General features: G+C 37.0%; 1 protein-coding gene and 1 long non-coding RNA gene across 2 annotated transcripts; one reads left to right on the plus strand and one right to left on the minus strand.

Annotated features, from left to right (window-relative positions):
- Positions 1-226: 226 nt before the first annotated feature.
- On the minus strand, positions 227-6088 carry LOC121409099. Its single transcript, XR_005969117.1, has 3 exons — positions 6004-6088; positions 971-1181; positions 227-737 (listed from the first exon to the last, which is right to left on the minus strand). It is a non-coding gene; the product is annotated as an uncharacterized LOC121409099 (long non-coding RNA).
- Positions 6089-6126: 38 nt separating this feature from the next.
- Positions 6127-22356, plus strand: LOC121409098 (E3 ubiquitin-protein ligase RNF34-like). The gene is made up of 7 exons (XM_041600916.1): positions 6127-6294; positions 12181-12586; positions 12815-13375; positions 14349-14486; positions 16026-16227; positions 19079-19111; positions 19563-22356. Exons 2-7 carry the CDS (start codon positions 12302-12304, stop codon positions 19748-19750), a joined length of 1407 nt encoding a protein of 468 aa, XP_041456850.1. The 5' UTR covers positions 6127-6294; positions 12181-12301; the 3' UTR covers positions 19751-22356.
- Positions 22357-23132: the final 776 nt, after the last annotated feature.

Here is a 23132-nt window from a genome sequence, read left to right on the forward strand (position 1 = left end):
TTCATTCCGTATCTTTACATTTTCTTGAAGTGAATTATTTACGCCACAGTGGGCATCGCAGTGGCGGAGCCAGCTTTTTATAAAGTGGGGGGTTGGGTGGTACGCGAGGGAGCGTAGCGACCGAGTCCAAGCGAGCGGAGCGAGCGAGGGGGAGGGAAAATTTTTGAAAATCTGTGTGTGAAAATGGCGTTTTATTGCATCCAAAACACCACTATTTTTGGTATAGAGGTCGTTGCCAAATTAACCCCCATGAAAATTTGTAAAATTAAGTTGCATTTTCCTGCAATGTAAGGTCAGTTAACCTTGGAATAAGCACTGTTAGCCTAATACTTTTATTATGAACAGCTTGTCGCTGATACTCACTGGCAAATCTCAGTCAAATATGATGGACTGGCAGATGAGACGCCTTGGATGTTTCTGTACAAATCCCTGAACTATTTTGCTGGAACTTAATTAGCTGCAGGGTTGCCTGGTAGTGGATAGCCATGAGGGTGAGTCCAGCAAGCCTCTCTTCCCCCTTAGTCGATCGAAGATATGTCTTTACTCTTCTTGAGTGCCGAAAAGAACGTTCAGCCTCGCAGCTGGTGACTGGAGACGTGCAGCCCAGAATGATCAGCGTCCTGCTGTTAGGAAAAAAAGTCCTCATCTGCATGTCCCAGGCAGTCAACCAAGTTCTCAGGAAGCTGAGCTTTGTCCATGTTTTGAAAAAAAAATCTTGTCCAGCTCTGGATCTCTGCCTGAAACATAAATATATTAAATATCACAGTGCTGTCTCTTGGTGTCAAACAATTATTAATATTGAGTACATTCAAGTGCCAGCATAAGTATACAACTGTTTTCTGCATGGTGGGTGTCGATGATCCCGGGGGATGGGGATATATCCTCCCCCCCCCCCCTTCATGACCCATAAAATCAGCCCCCACCCAATATTGAAGGTCATAAGAATAAGAAAACTGGGAGAAAATGGTACCTTTATGTTTTCTGGTGAAGGAAGATCTGCTTCCCAGAACATCAGCTCCTGCATCTATTCGTCAAGAGCCTCTGCGTTAGTCAGGAGTACGCTCGGAAGAAGTCCCATAATGGACCTCATGCATCGGTTTTCTGGGGAGAATCGTTCTGTCAGACCTTGGCTGAAGCTAGAAAGGGCACAGCTATCGCTCTCTTGAAATATGTGCTATAACCTAAGAGAACAAATGACAATATATTGTCATCATTGAAATATACTATCTTTACAGAACATATAATTGCATTTGGAACTGTATTGTTGAAGATAACTTTAATTCAATAGAAATACTATTTCCGTGTTACTCAAAAACTGGTAGAAACTATCCATGCTCAAGGAGAATAATTCCGCATACTGAGGAAGGGAATCCCCATTTCTTTAGTGACTGACATGGAGCTACTTGTTATATATCCTTTATCAACTAGGAAATAATGACAAGCTGTACAAATAATAGAATTATAGAAAACGAAGATGGTTATTTTTAGCAAAAGATGACCCCTCCGAACATTAGGCTCCCATCTTATTGGCTAGATTACTGATAATGCGTCATTAAAGTCAGTAGGTATATCGTTCCTTAGTATTGCACATTGTCGTCAAGAATGCACAAATAATAATAATAAATGAAATAAATACGCAGAAATAGAATAAAATAAAGTTACAAGTTTAAAAAAATGGTCCCCGGATTTTTTTTTTTTTTTTGGGGGGGGGAGAGTTGCACCCCCCCCCCCCCTCTAGATCCGCTTCTGCATCGTATATATAACAGAGAACGGTTCGTGGTGAAATCGCGGGGCGCGATCTATAGCGCACTGTATCTGCGCAGAGAGGACGGTTCGTGGTGCGTGCGACGAATTCTTAACCGATTTAACATCATTAGGGAGGGAATTCCAAAGTTGTATATACCTTTACAAATAAGAGGTTTTTTTTCCAATTTGACCCTTTCTTGCCCCCCATCCCCCAAAAGAAATAAATTATTAAGACAAAAAAAGGAAGAGAGAAGAATAGGGTAAAATGTGATATATATTTTTTCAATAATATAATACTCCCAGGGAGTGGAGTATGTGCATACATTGTGTACGGGAATGACTGATTGAATCCGATGACCAGGGTATAATAATATATCTGTAAAGCCTTTATAGACACCAGAGGCGTCGATCCTGGGGGGCAGGGGGCGATCGCCCCACCAATGAAAATATTGGGGGGGGCAAACATATAATTTTGCCCCCCCCCCCTCGATAATTCCAGACATACCAACAACAAAAACCAAGATTGTAATGTTCAGCAAGCGAGATTGAGATACACAACTCGTTCTTTATTTAAAATCGTGCTCAAAATGTCTGCTTTTCAGATTGGAATATAAAATTTTTTAGCTCGCGCTTCGCGCTCGCATCATTTCTGTAGCAAAAACACATACTTTTCATGATTAAATAGGTAAATGTAAATGTCCCATTTTCAGTTTTAAGCTTCAAAAGAACTCCTGCTTTGATTTGCAATCATCTTTTCTTTTCTATATCTTGTTCTTTATCAAAAACTTCCATTAAACTGTCATATTTTCAGATCGAAATATCAAAATTTTCAGCTCGCGCTTCGCGCTCGCATCTATTTTTCTTTTAGATACTAATTTTAATCATGAGTACCAATAATGCTTAGAATATCAAGCTTTCAGGTCAGAATATAAATTTCAGGTCACGTACTATCTGTGTAGTGAGATATGTATCCTCCTCATGATTTACAAACAGGCACGCTTTTCCTGTCAGTATACTAAAAAAAAAATCAGCTCGCGCTTCGCGCTCGCATTTATTTTTTGGTGAGAGATATATATATATGCGTGTGTGTGTGTGTATGTGTGAGGATGTGTGGATGGGTGTCTTGTACGATCGAGCGCCTTTGGAACGTTAATGATTTTGCCCCCCAATCTGAAAAACGGATCGACGCCCCTGATAGACACGTCGTTCTGATGTATTAAGCGCTACATAAAAGCAGATTGTTATCAAAGGACAAGTCCACCCCAACCAAAATTTATTTGAATAAAAAGAAAAAAAATCCAACAAGTATAAGACTGAAAATTTCATCAAAATCGTATGTAAAATGATTTATGTTTCGCTTATCACAAAACAGTTATCTGCACATCCTGGTCGGTATGCAAATGAGGAGACTGATGACGTCATACACTCACTATTTCTTTTGTATTTTATTTTATAAAATATTCAAATTTTTTCCTCATTGTCAAGTGAAACAGTGACTAATTCCTCCCTGAACATTTTTTTTGCTTGTCTCTTTTCTGGTGCGAAATGTCCTTTATTTTTTTTGGTGGACGAATTTGCCCCCCCTTTGGAAAATCCTAGGTACGCCACTGATTAGCATTGTTATATGCAGAGGCGTCGATCCTGGGGGCAGGGGGGCGATCGCCCCAAAAATGAAAATATTGGGGGCAAACATATCGTTTTGCCCCTCCCCCCAATAATTCCGCATGTGCAACTAAAAATAAAATAAAATTGTAATGCTACACTGAAATCAGCAAGCGAGATTGAGATACCAACTCGATTTTGATTTAAAATCGTGCTCAAAATGTCTGCTTTTTCGCGCTCGCATCCATTTTTTTTTTTTTTTTGCTTGTCTCCCCAGAGGTCGGTCTGGTCAAGGAGTTATCGGGCAAGAGCCTGATAACTCCTTGGTCTGGTTACGGACAGTTCCCCTACCCAATAATGTATATGACAGCAATAATGAACAGAATCTCATGTTTCCGACGAAAAACACAGAAAAATTTTTCGCTCGCTTCGCTCGCTCCATTTTATTATATCTTTTATTTCCGCATGTCGCCGACATGATCACGGTATCGCCATTAACAAGGCCATACATGATTATCATGATGTATACTTATGAATACAAGTGAACCAAGACAAAGACATACGTTTTCTTACAAAATATGTTTTACCAACATGAAAACCAAAATGACGGAAAACGCTAAAATGTCGGTTAGCTCGCTCCGCTTGCTCGTAATAATTTATGAAATTCCATAAGTATCTAGTCTCCTGTTCAAGGCCGGATTATGAGTGTTACAAATAGAAGGACATGTAGCATCGACTAATACTTGATTTACTAACAAACTATTGACAAGAAATGTATGTTTTGACGGGAAAAAGCGAAAATTTCGGCTCGCTCACTCCGCTCGCTCGTAATTTTATGAAATTTCTTAAGTTTCTAGTCTCTTGATCAAGGCCAAATCATGAGACTTACGAGCAGAAGGACATGTATCATCAACTAATATGTAATCATTACCAACAAGCTATTGAGAAGAATTGTATGTTTTGACGGAAAAACGCAAACATTTCGGCTCGCTCGCTCCGCTCGCTCGTAATTATTCATGACATTTCTCAAGTTTCAAGTGTTCTGATCAAGGCCATATCATGAGTGCTACGATCCGAAGGACATGTAGCATCGACTATGATACCAACAAACTATTGACAAAAAGGTTATGTTTTCAACGCAAAAACGAGAACATTTCTGCTCGCTCGCGGGTCATGACTAGTCTGCAGGCACAGACCCTCATTGGAACTTTGATTAACAAGTGTGCATCCACGCAAAGACTAGCACATACAAAACTTGCTGTTCGAGAGCCTTCAGTACACAAGGCATGAGTAGGCTGCACATTCAGACCCTTATTTTGAGTGAAGGGTTTGCCCAGCAGACTAGGTCATGACCGCACTGTTACATACCCCATCCCCACTTAAATGTTATTGTCTTATTTGCAGCGCTGAAAAAAAAGGAAAAAAAATCATCACCTCCCCCCCCCCCCGCTCATCACTTTTTAGAGACTGGGCGGGAGATAAAAAAAAAATCAGCTCGAACCCCCCCCCCCCCCTGTCAAAAATCCTGCGTACGCGCCTGCTCGCATCTATTGTTCTTCTAGATACCCATCTTAATCATTGTTACCAAAAATGCTTAGAATATCAAGCTTTCAGGTCAGAATATAAAGAAATTTCAGCTCGCTCTCTAGTCATGTATCCATCCTCCTCATGAGTTACTACAAACAAACCTAATCATTAGGTACATTTTTCCTGTTTTCATGTCATACTAAAAAATATCAGCTCGCGCTTCGCGCTCGCATTGTTAGTGATCAAGCGCCTTTCAAATTGGAACGTTGATTCATGATTTTGCCCCCCCCCCCATCTGAAAAATCGATAGACGCCCCTGGTTATATGGTTCAGTCAAGTCGGTCCCTATGGTCAAATCTGTAAAAAATGAAATATTGTATAATTCAAACAATAGAAAACAAAAGAAATAGTGAGTGATGGACATCATCAACTGACTCATTTGCATGTCACTGCAGTTGTGCATATCACTGTTTTGTGGGGAAAAATAAGCGAAACTTTAAAACGCCATATAACTTTCTTATTAGGGGCCTGCATCCAATTTTGATGAAATTTTCAGCGTTATGCTATAGTTTGATTTTTCTCTATGTATTCAAATCAATATTTTGCTGGGTCAGACTCGACCTTTAATAATATATCACAATTTATTACAAATTGTTTGACATTTTATTCAAAATATACTACTATATTTCACTTTTTCTTTATTTGATTTCTTTCATATTGGTTTCTCTTTTTTGTTTCTTTTTTGTCGATCGTGCTGGGGTTGTGAAACTTTCTTCGTTGGGGTATCAAATCTAAATTTTCTTGCGGGACTGGGCCAGAGTGGGAACCTTTCTGCCATTTCAGAGCAAATGGTAACATATTTTAGAGCGATCCATAAACTTTCTTTTTCACTTTTTTTTTTGGGGGGGGCGTCATTTTGGTTTTCATTAAATGCTCCGTGTCGGATGCACACCCCCGTCCCTGAAAATAACTCCACCTTTAATAAAAAAAAAACAATATTTTATAAAATTAGCAAAAAAATTACAATTTTCGAGGATTATTCCCAATTTAAAAACCGGCGAAAACTCCATGAATTGGCAACTTTATTTTCGTTAGCACTACAAAATGTTTTCAGTTATTTTATTTTACCTTCGTACAGTTGGAATCTGCTCATTTGCGCAAGCGTACGTGTGCGTGTAACTTGCTTTCGATTTGCGATTGCACTCCTTGTTGCCTTGTATCTGTGTTGTGTGCAAATAGTACGTATACGGTACGGTAGTCCTTACGTACGACAGAGATTCCAATTGATGAATTTACCGTTGTCAGATGTAGAATTATTATTGATTTGGCATTTTCAGACGTAGTTTCGTGGATTCATGATGCGGGAATTAGATCTGCAGTAATGTTACCTTCAAACAACGACAATAATTGATTATTACGGTGAGTAAAAGAGTCATAAACTTAAACTTAGAGAGAACGCAAGTGAGTGTGACAAGAGAAAAGACAGTGACTGAGCGAGCAGTGGCTGAAGGTCCGTAGGTAGACGCCGCGCCAGCGGGGCCGGCGGCAGCCGGCAGCCCAGGAAGGCGGGATGGTCGATGGTAACACAATGCTGGAATTGGACTTTACTGCAATAATTTTTGTTCTAAAGTGTGGCCTTTTCACAAAATGAATTTTGCATCAATGTTTGTTAAATAGGCCTAGGCTTAATATAAGGCCAAGTAAAAAAAGTTGATCATCCTCGCGCGCATCTATTTTGGCCGCTGCATGGAATTTTTTGCTATTAACTTTAAGCCTAGAATCTAGATCTAGGCTACTATTTTCAAAAATTGGCAAAAAAAAAATTGTGATGTTCCTTTTTTGATGTTCCCTTTTTCATTGCAGCATCAATTTTCTTGATATTTACTATTTTTATGGCTGCTGAATAGCGAAAAAAATCCTAAATTGGCGAGCGATTTGCTCTCATGTGCTTTGAGTTTGGGATCTCTCTCGCAACTTCAAAAAAAAGGCTGATATCGCCGTAATTGCAAGAAAGAAAGAAGTGATTTGGTTTTCTATTGGAATTTTGAAGATACTATCATAAATTAGTGAGAAAATGAAGTTTGCAAACTCAGGAAAGATCACGGATTTCTTCATTTTTAGTGCATTTTCGGGGACCCCGCTTCCTGAATCTGAACTAATCCGTCACATGCTTTGGAAATATGGCGCAGAAAAATCAATTTTAATGACGTAAATTTGTATTTCGGCGGGTTTTTTGGTGAGTGATAGCACCTGTACTTCGATGTGTGTTACGGTGGTTGACTGCATGACTTGTGTGCTGGGATGATGTTATTGACTGCGCTGGCACAACATGTGAATTTGTGAAATGAATTGAATTTTCTGGCGAGTTTTCTAACGTCAGCAGGCAGTGCATTGAATATTTAAAAAAATAATTTCAAGTGGGTTATTCTTTATCAAGATTGGAAATTATTCATGGGATTCCAAGAAGTGCCAATTCTGTTCAAATTTGATAAACTTTATTCTTCCTTGAGCTATTCAATTTGATGGAAAATTGTAAAAAATTAGTTACTGGTAGTAGATCTAACACTAACAGTTACAAACATGGAATAATAAACATTATGTGAACAATTAACAATTAATTCAATCATCATTTAACATTTGATATCAATTAAAAAATTAATAAAAGTTGAAAAGTATTAAACAACATGTAAATGAATATACAAGCAGCTGGAAAATTGTGATGTGAAACCATGCCCAGAGGCCAGAGCTAAAAAAAGAGATTGGCTCTGGAAAACTAAAAATTTCTCCATGGTAATAAAAATGACCTCACCCCCATGCATTTTTTACCTTTACATATATATTAATATAGAATAATGTTTAAATCATTCACTTGACATGAACATCGGCAGAGCTGCCAAGTAGTACGGATTTTCAGTATTTAGTACTGAAAAATGAGAAGAATACTGATGGTTTCATGCAAAATACTGATTTCTCAAGTTTCAGTTTTCTGTGTTGTCCTATGGTATTTCTTTGAAAATACTGATTTCCTCCCCAAAATACTGATTTTCAGCTTTAAAAATACTGAAATGTTCTTGTTCAGGTTGGCAGCTCTGCATCAGTATACATACATGTATGTAAATACATCAATAGATTTTTATCGCATAATACATTTTCCATAGATTTCCAATCAATTGTATGTATATATATTATGCACATTTCTACTTATTTGTTTTTAAGATTGAGCCTGCATCGATCACATATTTCTACATGTAGCTTGACATGGCCTGACAACCATATAAAAAATAGAAAAAAAAAATAGTATATATTAAGGACCTCCCTCATCACTGATGTCAAAAAACGGGCCGAGAAAATGCCTCCTTGTTTTTAAAAAAAATAGTAAGATAGCAAATAGTAAGGACCTCCCTCATCACCGCTCTCAAAAAAACCCGGACGATCAACTACTTTCTTTTTTAATTGGCCTAATATTTTTTTTTTCTGAAATGAAATATCGTCTTGAGACAATTATCGCTAATCAGAACTTTGACTGAGTTCGCAAAAGGGGGCCGTTGCACATGTGCACTAGTGGACAGTGCGCGTGCACAGAACTAGCTTACTGCCCCATTTGCGATCCCATAATGCATTGCGGTTCTGATTAGCAATATATACCTTATGACAATGTCATGAATGTTTGCTGTTAATGTTAGCAAATGTTTGTTCATCCCATAATATCCAGACAGTAACATTGTTGATGTACTTGGATGTAGAGACATAAAGCTGGAAGCTTATTTGCCCCTCGTCACCTAGGGTTGTCTCTAGTATGATTGTAATTATTGGAACATATTCCCCAGATTGGAACATTCGTCAACATGATGCCTAGAAACTTAAAAGTGAAGGCACTGGGGATTACTGGTCCTACATGTACGTATGTATGCTTCCAAAACTTTAATATTACTACATGTAGTATGCAACACTTTCAAGTATTATGGGTCTATGTACAACTTTATCAAGTCCATTTTGGTGAGCCTCATTCTGCGATTGCAATTATATTGTATAGGCCTACATGTAATTAAAAAAAAAGAAATAGGGGGCCTAGTGAGGGATTTCATTGGTCTCTCGTTTGAATGTCACAAAGTATTGCGACATATGTAGTAGGCCTGAGTCATCGCGGGTTTTCCTCAAACCGGGTTTGAATGGGAAAAAACGGGCGGGGACCGGGTACCCGAAAAATTAGAATCATATTTCTTTGAAACTTTGACTGCTATGGCGCTGCCTGTATGAGAACCGATGATACACGGGGGAAGCAAGCGCCGAGAAAGCGATGATTCGGACAAGATTTAACTTTTAAAAAAAGTTAAGCAAAATTCAACTATTCCTATTTTTGAATATGAAATATTAAATCACACACAAAAAAATCACAGCAGCTTACATTTTTCTTGTCATGTTCGATCTTGCCTGGCAATGCCTGCTTCCGACGCGATATCGACGATCTTGGTTATGCATAATCCCAATAAACTCGAACAAAGAGAAAGATCTACGCATGTGCTAGCGCTAGCAAACACACCTACCTCAAATTAAACTCGCCCAGTCATGATTCTGGATATCGCACAGTGCAATGAGCCGAGTGCAAGAGAGCGGGGAGAGGAAAAGGGAGAGAAGGAGAAAGAGGGGGGGGGCGGGCGGGGCGGGATGTGCCAAAAAGGCCCGAAAAAACCACATGGACGAAAGAGATTTTTTTTGCGCACAACATAAACAATGGAATGGGATAATGTCTGCCCTTTGATTTAACAGCCATGCACCTCATGTTCAACTTTTGCCTTCCCGTCATGGAAATGACTGTCTTTGTCCAAACTCCAAACTACATGTAGCTCTTGATTTTATTTTTGCAACATCATCATCATTCTCATTTCTCATCACAGTCATCATCACTTTCCATGCATGGCCATCTCCAAAATCACAATTCATGATCATCATAACGAATTTCACCATTCAGGCAGTGACCACCATCATCATTGCAACCATGATTCAGTTGATAACATCATCATAGTTACCACCGCTGCCACCATCATTCATTATCATTATCTTATCATTATTATCATCATCATATTCGTCATTTTCATTAATCATTGCCAATTTGCCATTATTCAAAAGTCAAAACTCATTTATTAACAATATACTAGCTGTCTAGTAAATTTTATTATTTTTTTGAAAACCACTTATGAATACCATCAAAATGATCAAACGAATACGATCGCCATTGGAAAAATAAGTAGTGTCAGAGTTGTACTTCTAGCTAGGGCCTAGGATAGGATCGAAATAGTAGTGAAGGGAAATAAAGAATTTCATGATAAGCCAGGGCAAAACGCTTCTGAATTTGAACGAAACATGATAACAGAGTACATGACCTAACACATTACATAATATTGCCCCAAGAACGAAACCACACTCCAGAAACCGAAAAAGCAAGGTTAGGTCCCTGGATTGAACAAGCAGAGCACGTGCGATCATGCAAAGGGGAGACATTAACATAAACGCCTTCCACTTGTTCTGTCTCGCCAAGCATATGGATTATGTCTGCCCGCTGCATTAATCATGTTCCATTTTCTTCGACGAGAAGCATGATTACAAAACTTCCCATCGGCCGTCGTAAGTCTATTTTAACTAAAACCAAATTTGTTTAGACGTGGGGCCCTTCAAGTTCAAAAGTCATTGCAATTGATTGTCAAATGGAATGATAAATTCGGGGATAAATTCTTCCATTATTCGCATTAGATTTGAAACTACATGTATTTCTAGATAATGTTACTCATTTGGGCCGCACACGCTTGCCGCTTCAGCGCAACTGCGTGCTCAGGCCAGAGATATAGGCGTGGGTCCCGGCGTGGGTATGGTAGGCGCGCCAGCGATGTGGCGTAGGCAAGGCTGGCATAGCTGGCCGTAGATTGGCGCGGCTCTTCCAAATTGATTTGACGTTGACATACTTCTGTCTTCTGGTCATGAAGTTCACAAGTTTCGCTGCTTTCGCATGAGCACAAAGGCGGTTAACTGGTCACAAAGTACATGACAGTGATTTGAGAAGGTAGGAGAATGTTTGAAATAAAAACACGGAGGAATGATAAAGGATTTTATGGGCAGTTATTGTATGTGGAAAACCCGAAACCCGAAAAAGTAAAACCGGGTTTTAGGGCGACGGGCGGGGCCCGGTCGGGGAACCGTTTCGACTCAGGCCTAATATGTAGACCCCAATAACTGTTTTGTTAAAGTAACAATTTGAAATAGGCCTATTGTAACCTTCTTATGTTGCATCCAATTTTGATGAAATTTTCAATATTACAGTAGGCCTATGCTTGTTTAATTTTTCTCTATTGATACATGTACAAATCAACATTTTGCTGGATGGACTTGATCTTTAAGTAAGAATGTCATAAATTACACACTTCCGGAACGGCAAAGTAATTATGGGTAATTACTAAATATTAAGACACTGATTCAAAACACATACCTTTACTACACAACCGTATCGCGCATGAGCACACACACATTGATCGTACACAAAAGTGCATTGACGTACATGTGTACATGTAGCTGCATTCTCAAAACCTCTCGGGTAGAGGTCTGTGTTGGAACACCACCCTCTTATTTTAACAAAAATTATCACCCCCATTTTCAAAATGGAATGATCGTGCACAATTTTTTATAAACCTTATTTTGATACCAAATAATGGGAACTTGCTTGGGCAGCTTGATTGCTTTAGTGGGGCCATCTCAAACCGTTGCCCGAGTGGCAACTATATGTAAAAATCACACCGTACATGAATGTGCAAGTCAAAAGTGGACTGCACTTAAATCCTTTTTCTTTTTCTTGATATTTTAACCAAATGTTGCAACATTGCAGGGAATTATACAGTACAGGTACCAAAGATTACTGGTAATATAATATTTTTGTCAGGCAATGACTAATGAGTGGCACAGCAGTAAAAAAAATGCTGAACTAGCATGTTTGCATGTTATACTTTTCATGCCTATTCATGAACATCAATTACAGGTACATGATATTCAAGCCCTGTGTTACTGTAATTCCATAAAGAACCTAAACTTAAAATTTTGCCAAAATGCTAATTACACATGCAACTTTATTTTGTTGTTGAGAGTTGTAAAAAAAAACTGCCGAACCTCGCCAAGATCCACACATTGTGTTTTTGGAAGATGCACTGTGCAAGGATGTTGAAAAGGATACCATAAGTATGGTACTAAAAAAGTGCATAGGCCTAGGCCTTGATAGTTCAAAAATAAAATATACAATTTTGTTGATTTTGTTCTTGCTGACAGGTAAACATAGAGAATCCCGGCTTGTACCAACCTGTGTTGTCTTCCACCCACAATTCAAATCTTGTGCCGATTACATGAGTCTACTGTACCCTATTGTCCTTCACCCACAAACCTGCATCCCATGGGTTCAGGTGCAGGCAAACCTGTTGTGAGTCCTTCGGCAACCCCAGCCTACACATTTTGTTATAGCGGTGCTGGTGGTCTCCCTACCGGTGTCAGCCCACGGGAAGCCGGTGATAGTGTTGGTGTGGGAGTCCAAGCAGGTTCATCATCAACCTACCCAAGTGGGGACAATACCACAAGTAGGCCATCCAGCCAACAAAGTATTTACGGGGAAACTGTAGACGAAAACTGCAATATGGTGTGTGAAGCCTGTTCAACATCTTTTCATATCTTCAAAAGGAAGGTAAGGAGTTTTGCAATTTTGCATAATTGAGTTTGTTTTGGAGGTGGAATTATTTAATTTGATATTTCTGTGTCTATCTGCTCTGTATAGAGGAGGACCAATTTTTTTAATTTCATTTTTAGAATTGATATATTTTGTGGTACGTCCAAACTATTTATCTTTTTGTTGTTTTGCTTTTAGATACATGCATGTAGCATTACTTAATTAAATTTTCCTTTTGTTTTATAGTACCGTTGTACAGACTGTGATAAATACTACTGCTCCAATTGCTTCATTAAAGAACCTCGGAAATGTTGCAGTGCATGCAGTGCCATACAACAGAGCCCCACAAGGGCAGAACTAATGACCCTGAAGATTAAGGATCTCAGGTTGTATTTGAACACTCATAGTGTGTCAACCCAGTCTTGTAGAGAGAAGGACGATCTTGTGGATCTAGTGATGCAGTATGTCCAAGCACATCCTCAACCATCGGTTCGAGGTAATGCGGGAAGGGCGACACGGTCCTCGGCTTCAACATCATCGAACAACAGGACCAGCACAGCAAGACAGCCTGGAAATCGGGCAAGTCACCCACAGGCACAGCAGCAGCAGCAACAGGAACAGCAGCCGCAAGGACAGAGAGTGACCCAGAGGTTTGAGGAGATAGTCAATGACATTTTCTCCAGATTGTCTGATCAGGGAACAGGGAGCAGTGTTGATCCACCAAACTTTAACTTCTTTACTAATACATCTACTGGATCTCCTGGGGAAGGGATGACCAACAACACATTCAACAGTACTAGTTATTCTGTAAGTCCCCCTCAATCTCTAATGAATTGTCTGCCAATTTGAATGTGAAACCACATTTAATACAATGTTTAAATACAGTTTGCATGGACATTGACTATGTCAGTATTTTGCTAGGATTGAGAACTTCAGACATGAAAGTTTATGCATGGTACTTCCTCCCATTTTGGATTGAAAATCCTTGAAGCCTTCAGCACATAATCACTTTTTTTGAAGCTCTTGCAGAATTTAGAATTCATTATATTGTCACCAAATTTGAAGGGGATATCAGTGTGTAGTGAGATGGTTGGTATGCCCATTGGGGTGTCAGACAGTCTCTTGCAAATCCTAGGAATCAAATTACTGTACATCTTACTTACATGTAGCTTTGCCCAATGCCCATGAGGCTTGTCACTTACCGTATATTTGTCTTTGATTGGAGATGGGCTAAATGCTGTTATTAATCTGTCGGTCACTGCTTTGCCATGGTACATGTAATGACATTATGGCAATGTATGTATCAGGGGAAAACTCGCAGAGGAATGTTTTTATTCAGTTTTTGCACAATGCTCATGAGACTTTGTAGTTGGTATGCACATCAGTGTAAGAAGCTTAAAATGCATTATTCAACTACATGTATGGCAGATTCTTGTTTACCAAAGCTGCATATTATGGTGTTTCACATATAAGGTTGTTCTTTTGGGGCAGGTATTATCACCTTCATTGATAATAGAATGTTTACATTCCTGCACATTGCACATCACTCCAAGGTTTTTTTTTAGAATTTAATTGTCTTTTTGTAGGAGAAACAAAATACAGCATATCATTTGGCTCACATTGTCCTACTTGGATATACCATATAAATTTCATTCCCTATTCAGTGTTTTGTAACCTTGTCCTGTAGGTCAGATTGGATTGTAACAGTGATGCTGATTTCCCTGTCTGCATCTTCATCAGTGGTTGGTTGTTGGTAAATTTTTATTGTAATACTCCACAGGGAAATGACCAGAGATCACAGTCAAGGACAGCATGGACTAGTGGAAATTCTGCAGCATCAAACACAGCTACAACACCTCCCCAAGAGAGCATGCCATCTCAACAACACGAGGAAGCAACATCCACTCAGAATACAGAGGTAAGAGCCAACAAAGAGAAAGTCTGTTTAACATACACATAGTTTATGATCCCTGTACACAAATGGATGATGTGGCAGATGCAACTAATGCAAACAAAGTCATTATTCAAGGAATTATGCAATTTTGAAAAAAGTAAGATTCTTGCTTTCTTTTATTTATTTATTCATTTATTTATTTCATTTATTTATCTAATTTATATATTTATATTTTGTAATTTATTGATTTGTTTATTCATTTTTTTTCTTATTTTATTTTGTGTATTTATTTTTTTGGGGTAGGTAGTCAGTTGTTAGAACTGCCCCAAACTAATTTTTATACGCCCGTCTCGACGGGACGTACATGTATTACGGTATCACGCTCGGTGTCCATCCGTCCGTTAACTTTTCCTTGTAAACGCGATAACTTCATTTTAACTTAACCTAGGCTCATTTAATTTGGTATGTATGATACTAGCATGGATCCCAGGAAGCCATTTATTCTGAGGTCAAAAGGTCAAGGTCACAGTGACCTATTTTCATTGCACCCTTCTGCAGTCCTTGTAAACACGATAACTTCAGTTAGACTTAACCTAGGCTCATATAATTTGGTGTGTATGATAATAGCATGGATCCCAGCAAGCCTTTTGATTTTGAGGGCAAAAGTTCAAAGGTCAAGATCACAGTGACATGTTTTCACCTTACCCTTTTGAAGTCCTTGTAAACACGATAACTTCAGTTTAACCTAACCTAAACTCATATTGTTTGGTGTATATGATATTAGCATAGATCCTAGCAATTCTATTGATTTTGAGGTCAGAAGGTCAAAGGGGAATTCGCCATCTTCCACTCTTCTTGCTTGACCAATAGCTCCATTTTCCGCGTTTGAGACGGGCGTATTATGTGCTCGCCTTAGCAACACCCTTGTTGCTTTTGGATGGATATTTCTTACAGTACAGATGAACTCTAATAGGCCGGGGGGGGGGGGGGGGCATGATGACACCCTCAACGCTTCACATGGTTTTTTGAATTGCACAAAGACAGTGCTGCAAATTTTATGAATTTTTTCTTTGAAGTCGTGCACAACTTTTGAGACCCAATTCACAACTTATGGATACAGCATTGTGATACCATGCAACTTTTATTGAGACAGTTTCATACTGAAATTTTTTACTTTGTGTCCCAAGTCAATAGGAGATGAAATTCCAAATTGGTGATGGATTTTTCATTCTAATTGGTCTGCTTAATTAATTTGGGGTTAAGAAAACAAAGGAAAAAACTAAAAAATTAAATAAATTCTGATAAGACTTTCTGAAAACAAAGAAATCCAGAGATATCAGAAAGGGGGCATCATTCCCCCCCCCCCCATGCTCAATACATTTTAAATTGCCCAATTCTACTTGGGTTAAAACACAACTGTGCTGGCTGAAAATCATTTCTCTCCTCTAGAATCTGTTGGTATGACATACATGTACATGTAGTACTTCATTTAAATCTCTAGGTTATTTGTAATTTATATACACATTCTTGAATGTAAAAAACATTGCTATTGTTCCTCATTAGCAAACGCCTGTCCAACCATTGAGGAAACGAGCATCACTTAGTGATGTCGAGACTGTAGAAGGCATCGACTCACTCTCCATTAAACAACTCAAGGAAATATTAACAGCTAACTTTGTCAACTACAAGGGATGCGTTGAAAGATATGAACTCCAGGACAGAGTCAAAAGGTTATATGAAGAGAAAGAGCATCGTAAAAGGAAAGGTGAGAATCATATTCATTTTTTATCTGCTCATTGTTTGAGATAAGTTTTTGTGGGGGTGGTAGTTAAATTTTGGCTTAAGCTTTAGTTTGTTTGGTTTTTGTCTCACCTTCATAACAGAGTGAGACTGTACTCGACATGTAGGTGCTGTTTTCCGCTGGCAGTGGCGTCAAAACTGAAATGTCAACCACTTGAGGTTAAGTTTTTGAAATGTCATCTTAATGTAGAAAGTATATGGAACTTTTCAGGATACTTAAATATAAGGGTAATGAAGTATCACTGATCATCCTGCATGAGTTTCAGATCACATTACCAAGGTCAAAGGTCTTTTAGAGTAAATGAACTTTGACCATGTTGGGGTATCAACATTTAAATCTTAACCAAGTTCAAGCTTTAGAAGTATCATAACTTACAGGTACATGTAGGAAGTATCTGGACCTCATTCATTAAACTTGATATCTTTTATCACTTAGTCACATGACCATGGTCAAAGGTAACTTAGGGTCAGTGTACTTTGACCATGTTGCGGTATTTGTTGAAATACCATCATAACTTGGGAAGTTTATTGATCTCGTTCATGAAACTTGGACTTAACCCTAAATAGACTGGGCTATTTCGACGCCCAAGAAGACTGGGGGGGCTGATTCAGCCCCCCTTATGATCTCGGCCGTCGATCGCGCGATCGCGACGAAAATTGGCACACGCGTTACCCATGGCATTATCTACAAAACTATAACATCAAATTCTGCAAAAAATCTCATATGTCTCATTAATTATGCTAATTTATGCGTAAAATCATAAGTTTGCTCTAATTAATAAAATAATGCCCCTGAAATGCTAATTTTTGTTTCACATACTCTAGATAGGCATCTGATCAAATTGATTTAAAAAAAAATCAAAATCACATTTATTTTTTATGTATTCTATTGTTTTCTAAATTTCTTATGTATTTCGTTGTTTTTCAACTTTTTGTTTTTTATTTTTTTTTCAATGGAAATTGTCGGGGACTTTATTATGACCATAAACAAGATAAAATTAATTGATTTTAGGCAGTAAAAGGAAAAATAATGATACATTTATGAATTTTGGCTAAGAACACTATTTGCATTGGATTTGTACACAAATTCACGTTTTTGAGTAATTTTGGGTCTGCATGCACTTACGAAATGTTGCGTAATTTAACCGCGTACCTGGGGGTCACAATTGTGGTCTCAAAAGTTGCGCGAGACTTGAAAGTAAAAAGTCAGCGAGCGACGCGGTCAAAAAAATTTGCGCGGCAGATTTATCGGGAAAAATGTCGAGGGGGGGCTGAAGAATCAGCCCCCCCCCCAGTCTTTTTAGGGTTAAGGGTAATTAATCAAGTATTACTGATCATATCACATGAGATGAAGGTCAAAAGTCATCTCGGGTCAATGAACTTTGACCATGCAGGAAAGGTTAAGTTTTGAAATGTTATAACTTTCAAAGTAAATGAATCTATTGCATTCATCTTATTATGAGCAGAATTGTATCACTGATCATTTTGCACAAGTTTCAGAACACATGATCAAGGTCAATTGTGCCATGTTTTCTCATTGTAAGTAGGCACACAATTACTGTAGCTACTAGTCTTCATGTAGCTCACGACTTAGAATCAAGACTACATGTAGAATTAGGTTGGGCATAATTACTGCATGTCTCAGAATTGCTTGCAAAACAGGCATACGCATGTGCAGTTTGGCCATAATGCACAGCAATTCACAAATCATGGTGTACTGCATGTATCTTATACCCCAAATGATTCATGATGAAGTGAATGATGTGACAATTTGTGAACCACTCGCAAATATACTGTATGAACATGTAATTTCTATGCACAAGCGTGTCATGAATGTGGCATGAACTAGTTGGAACTACATGTATGTCAAAATATCTTAAAAATCTGATTTGTTTTTCAAGAGGTTGGTATCTCTGTATAATTGTCATACATGTACCTATCCACGGAGGATTATCTATTGTTGCAATAGAATAATCCTCCGTGGATAGGTCCATGTACATGTAGCAGCATTAATGTAGACAGTGTATTGTTAAAGTCCCAAGCAAGGGAAGAATCAAGAGCTTGTATTTCAGTGTATGCAATTGATGTGCACTGAACCTTTACATGCATGATAGGAGAGAATTCATTGGGGGAATTCCCTTCTTATGATTATCACTGTTCGTAATACCATGTAATTATGGGAGGATGAAATAGGAAATTAACCATTAACTCCATGGGAGGATGTTACAATTACATGTACGCTCTATATGGTTATTCTTTGTTCTAAAAAATTATGCAAATAAACATATACCTACATACATGTTTGTGTTTACAGAAAATGATTTTCAGTATGTTCTTCATTACAATACATTAGTACAATTACATACATGTACAATATTGTCATATTGTACATGTACCGGGTATGTATAATCTCCACCACTCATTACATGTTTAATAAAAATAAAACAAACAGTAGCAAACATGCACCGTCATTCCCTCAGTATCAGGATTTAATACTCCTTTGTACCAAACACAAAAATGCAGCTTTCATTTTTTTGCAGGTTACCAGGGATTCTAAAGGTCAATTGCAGATTATTTCATAGTTGTTTGAAAATGATTAAAGGGGATGGTCACCCAGACCAAAGTTTAATTGTAAAACTAGCTGATAAAATGATTTTTTAAAAATCCATCAAATATTGAAAAAAAGTTTTTCAAAGTTCAATTTTGTTTATTTGTGACGTCGTCTTGTGTGAGCAGCTGGGTATGTATTGTGAATTATGTGTAAATGATGCATAAAAAGTGTGTGTGTTTTTTTCTTTCTTTTTATTTCATCACAGAAGAGAAAAAAGATTCAAGGATTGCAAAGGAAGGTATGTATTGTTTTTTTTATCTCAGTTTTTTTTAGAAAGCAAGAAAGATATGTATCATTTTGTGAATAGGTTATACATTATAATGACACAATTTGTTTAAAGAGGTGAATCCAGCTGATGTCATTTAATTTCTCTGACTTACATTAATGATGATCTCACACATCACATGATGAATAAAACCATGTTTTACATTCTTTGTGCATAAAATTGAAAGAATTGAAATACATACATGTGCTGCATGCATCATGAATTTAAAAAGTACCGGTATTATCTCTTGGCTCAGGTTCATTCATTTCTAATTCCTAAATACATGTAGGATACTTCAATTGTATGCATATCTTGCTGTTTAATGTTTCTTTACAGTATAATTTGACTGATTTTTGGTGTGAGCTAAACCTTTGAAAAATTTAGAAAATACTAATGAATGTTTGTTCTTCTTTCTTCTGTTTAGGTGAAGAAGTACCAATGGATGATGAAGAAGAGAGCACTCTTTGCAAGATTTGCATGGATGCTGAGATTGACTGCGTTCTACTTGAATGTGGCCACATGGTCACGTGTACAAACTGTGGCAAGCGTATGAATGAGTGCCCTATCTGTAGGCAGTACGTTGTAAGAGCAGTACACATATTCAAGGCATGATAGCCTAAAGACCCTCATTCACAGTAGAGTACATGTACTTTCATAATGGTCATTTATTCTTTATTGGAATATGGCAATTCATAATTTATACAAATTATGTTTTTAAAACTAATATTTGCATCATGAATATGCTACCAGGCAAGTCAAAAAAAATGCTCACACCTAAACATGTTTTGGATACCCTAGAAATATTTGTATGAGAAGTAGATGTTTATATACATCATTCATATGAAGAAAGTTTTATCTAGAAACTAGTTGGTATCAATCATTTTGAAGCAAATCTTCATGTTTGGATAAATGAAAAAAATCAATTCACACCAAAGACATGCCTGATGAAGAGACAAATACTCTTCGAGTTGATTCCTCTCTCTCTTCTACAGTAATCCAACTCAAGTTGTCATTATTTTAGGAACCTTTGTGTAAAACTTCTTTATGATATCAAAATGGAATATAAATTTGGGTGTATAATCATAATAAGTTTTGGATTTGGCATCCCAGTGGATTGTCAGAGGTTTCTACCAATTTACATTGTAAATCCCAGGTTAATTGTAATATTATAAATCTGATAGTCTACATGTACATAAATGTTCATTATGCAATGATAATCCAGCTTCTAATGGGTAACTGCGAAAGTGCTGTAGTTTTATACTGCCTCAAAACACAATAGGGAGAGAGAATCATCAATAATTTCCTCTGTTTTCAATATAGAATATAAGAATGATAAAATACACGTATGTAAATTACTTTGGCACAAATTTATTTTGCACTCTTTCACCAATGCCCCCTCATCCACACGACCATAACTTGCACTAAAATAATATCAGATGATTTGGGATAATACACTCTTTTATGTGATGTTTACAAATTTACTATTTTGAAGTCATTTCTGAAGTAATTAGCCATGGTTAAGGTGTTGTGGGTTTTTTTTTACTTGCCATGTATACTGCATCTTTATTGTCACTGTAGAGGGGAAGATGTATACATTAACGAATTGTAAAACAGAAAAATATATTTTGAGTGCAGATTTCATTTGGTTGAGGTAATTTCTATAGTTATTAAAAAGCATTTTGACTGTGCAATCTTTCTTTCATAATTCAAAGAGTCCACCAAGGGTTTTTTTCTTGATGAAAACTTTTTTCTTTGCCACTTTTTAAAAAATTTTCTTTTGTTTTGATCTATATTCCCATTAGGGAAAATCTGCAGTGTTTTAATCCATCATGTTTGAAGATTATGAATACTTTTAGTAAATTCTTTGACTTTCATTCCTCATATAGACTCCATAAAAATAGATCTCAAGACTCTTTCCTATCACAAGGCATTGTTCCATGTCTGTCTGTCTGTCTCACCCTCTCTCTCCTCTTTCTCCATAATACTACTATAGAAATTCTGTATAACAAAGTCCTTTTCTATAATTGACTATATACTGAGTGTCCACTGTAAAATTTGTCCCAAATGCTGCTTCGCGATATATTTTCTATTTTGTTCATTGTTGTCAAATAATTAAAATCAAATCATGATTGATAAAGTTAAAATTTTACATCTCACTTGTGTAACTATCTGAAGGTAATCATGTCAGTTGTACCTTAATTTTGACATAAGTAATTTAAAGGTAGTGTACTACATACAATGCATAAAGTAATTAATCTACCGTGGAAATGAACCATGGGGCCTGAGGGGTTATGAGGTTTTGCATGGTTGAATGTTTGTGCTTTTCTGTTTGCCAATACTCCAAATATAAAAGCAAGACACCAACACATTTCCTGGTGAAATCACATAGAAATACAGTATGCACCTATTGTTACAAATCATAAGTATTCATCACTAGATCAATCGATTGTATTCCAAAATTTGATAGTAGTGTGAAACAAATGGAATGACACTGAGCTTAGTCCATGTTACACTTACTCCAGGATAAGAAAAAAATATTTCTTAAGAAATTATCAGTAAGATACAGAGAAGGCTGTATCATGGTACATGTAGAATATTTCTAAAGGACACATTTTTTTCAGTGAAGGTTTGCTGTCAATGTCCTGGTTTTGGTTTTTATTTTTCTTTTATTGTTTATATCTTACCTACTTATATATTTTATATTGAGTTTTAATTAAGTATGGCCATTTGTTCTTGCTTTAGAATCCTGTTGCCATAGCTTCTGATAATTTTCAAATCTGTGTGGACACAAAACATATTCTGTTATGATATGTGCATCAAGACATGTTAAGATGTTATATTTTGTGAAAATGAAAGTACTATCAAATCTTTTTTATTTGTGTAGCTGTGTAGGCATATAGGTCAATTCTTCAAGTTTTGTAGATGTGAACAATATAGTTATTTTGTACAGACTATACACTTCAGTATTTTATATTTCATATTAGTATGTATCTCTATTGTAAATGTAAATATACTAAAGATTTATGTATAAAACGATCATTTCCAGAAGATTTATTTTTTAATTATAAGCATTTTTATATTCTGTTAGAAGACGTTATAAAGTCTGCCTTATTTTAAGTGTAACCTCAAATATAGAAATTCACTTCATTGCTGAAGTCATGTTTAATGGTGATATTATTTGTTGTACTCAAGACTTTCAGTTAAATGAAGGATTATGCTTTAAAAAAGATGTCACTTTTACAGCATTATCACCCATTGCCAGGCTACTAGAGAAAGTTATTCATCATAGTTTTATCGAAGAGATACCAAAATATTGGGTATTCTGTTTCTTCGTGTCTCGGGTGTTGCAAGAACCTTATTTGCAATCAATTGTAAGTTTCAATATGAGATCACGTTAACATAGAAAATCAATTTATAGTTTCAATCACGAGGCCCAGGGCCTCGTAACATGAAGCTTTGATTGTTGAGCTTATTTCTGCAATCGCTTGCAATTATTGTGTATGATTAGTTGTAAATTCAAGCCACTATCAACCACAAAGCCTTGTTACTCTTAACTGACTCCATGGCCCAGTTTCATGAATATTTACATTAAAAGTTAACTTGCCATGGTAACTTCTGATTTGAATGTATGCTGAGCTCTATTCAGGTAATTACCATAATGGCAATGTTAACATAAATGTAAGTCTTTATGTAACAGGGCCTGTATGTAAATTTACAATTACATGTATAGGAAAGACCTAACATTTAAAGGACAAGTCCACCCCAACAAAAACTTGATTTGAATAAAAAGAGAAAAATTCAACAAGCATAACACTGAAAATTTCATCAAAATTGGATGTAAAATAAAAAAGTTATGACATTTCAAAATTTCGCTTCATTTCACAAAAACAGTTATATGAACGAGCCAGCTACATCCAAATGAGAGAATCAATGACGTCATTCACTCACTATTTTGTTTTTTATTGTTTGAAATATGAAATATTTTGATTTTCTT

The sequence above is a fragment of the Lytechinus variegatus genome, chromosome 2 (genome assembly GCF_018143015.1).
Source record: "Lytechinus variegatus isolate NC3 chromosome 2, Lvar_3.0, whole genome shotgun sequence".
Lineage (NCBI taxonomy): Eukaryota > Metazoa > Echinodermata > Echinoidea > Temnopleuroida > Toxopneustidae > Lytechinus > Lytechinus variegatus.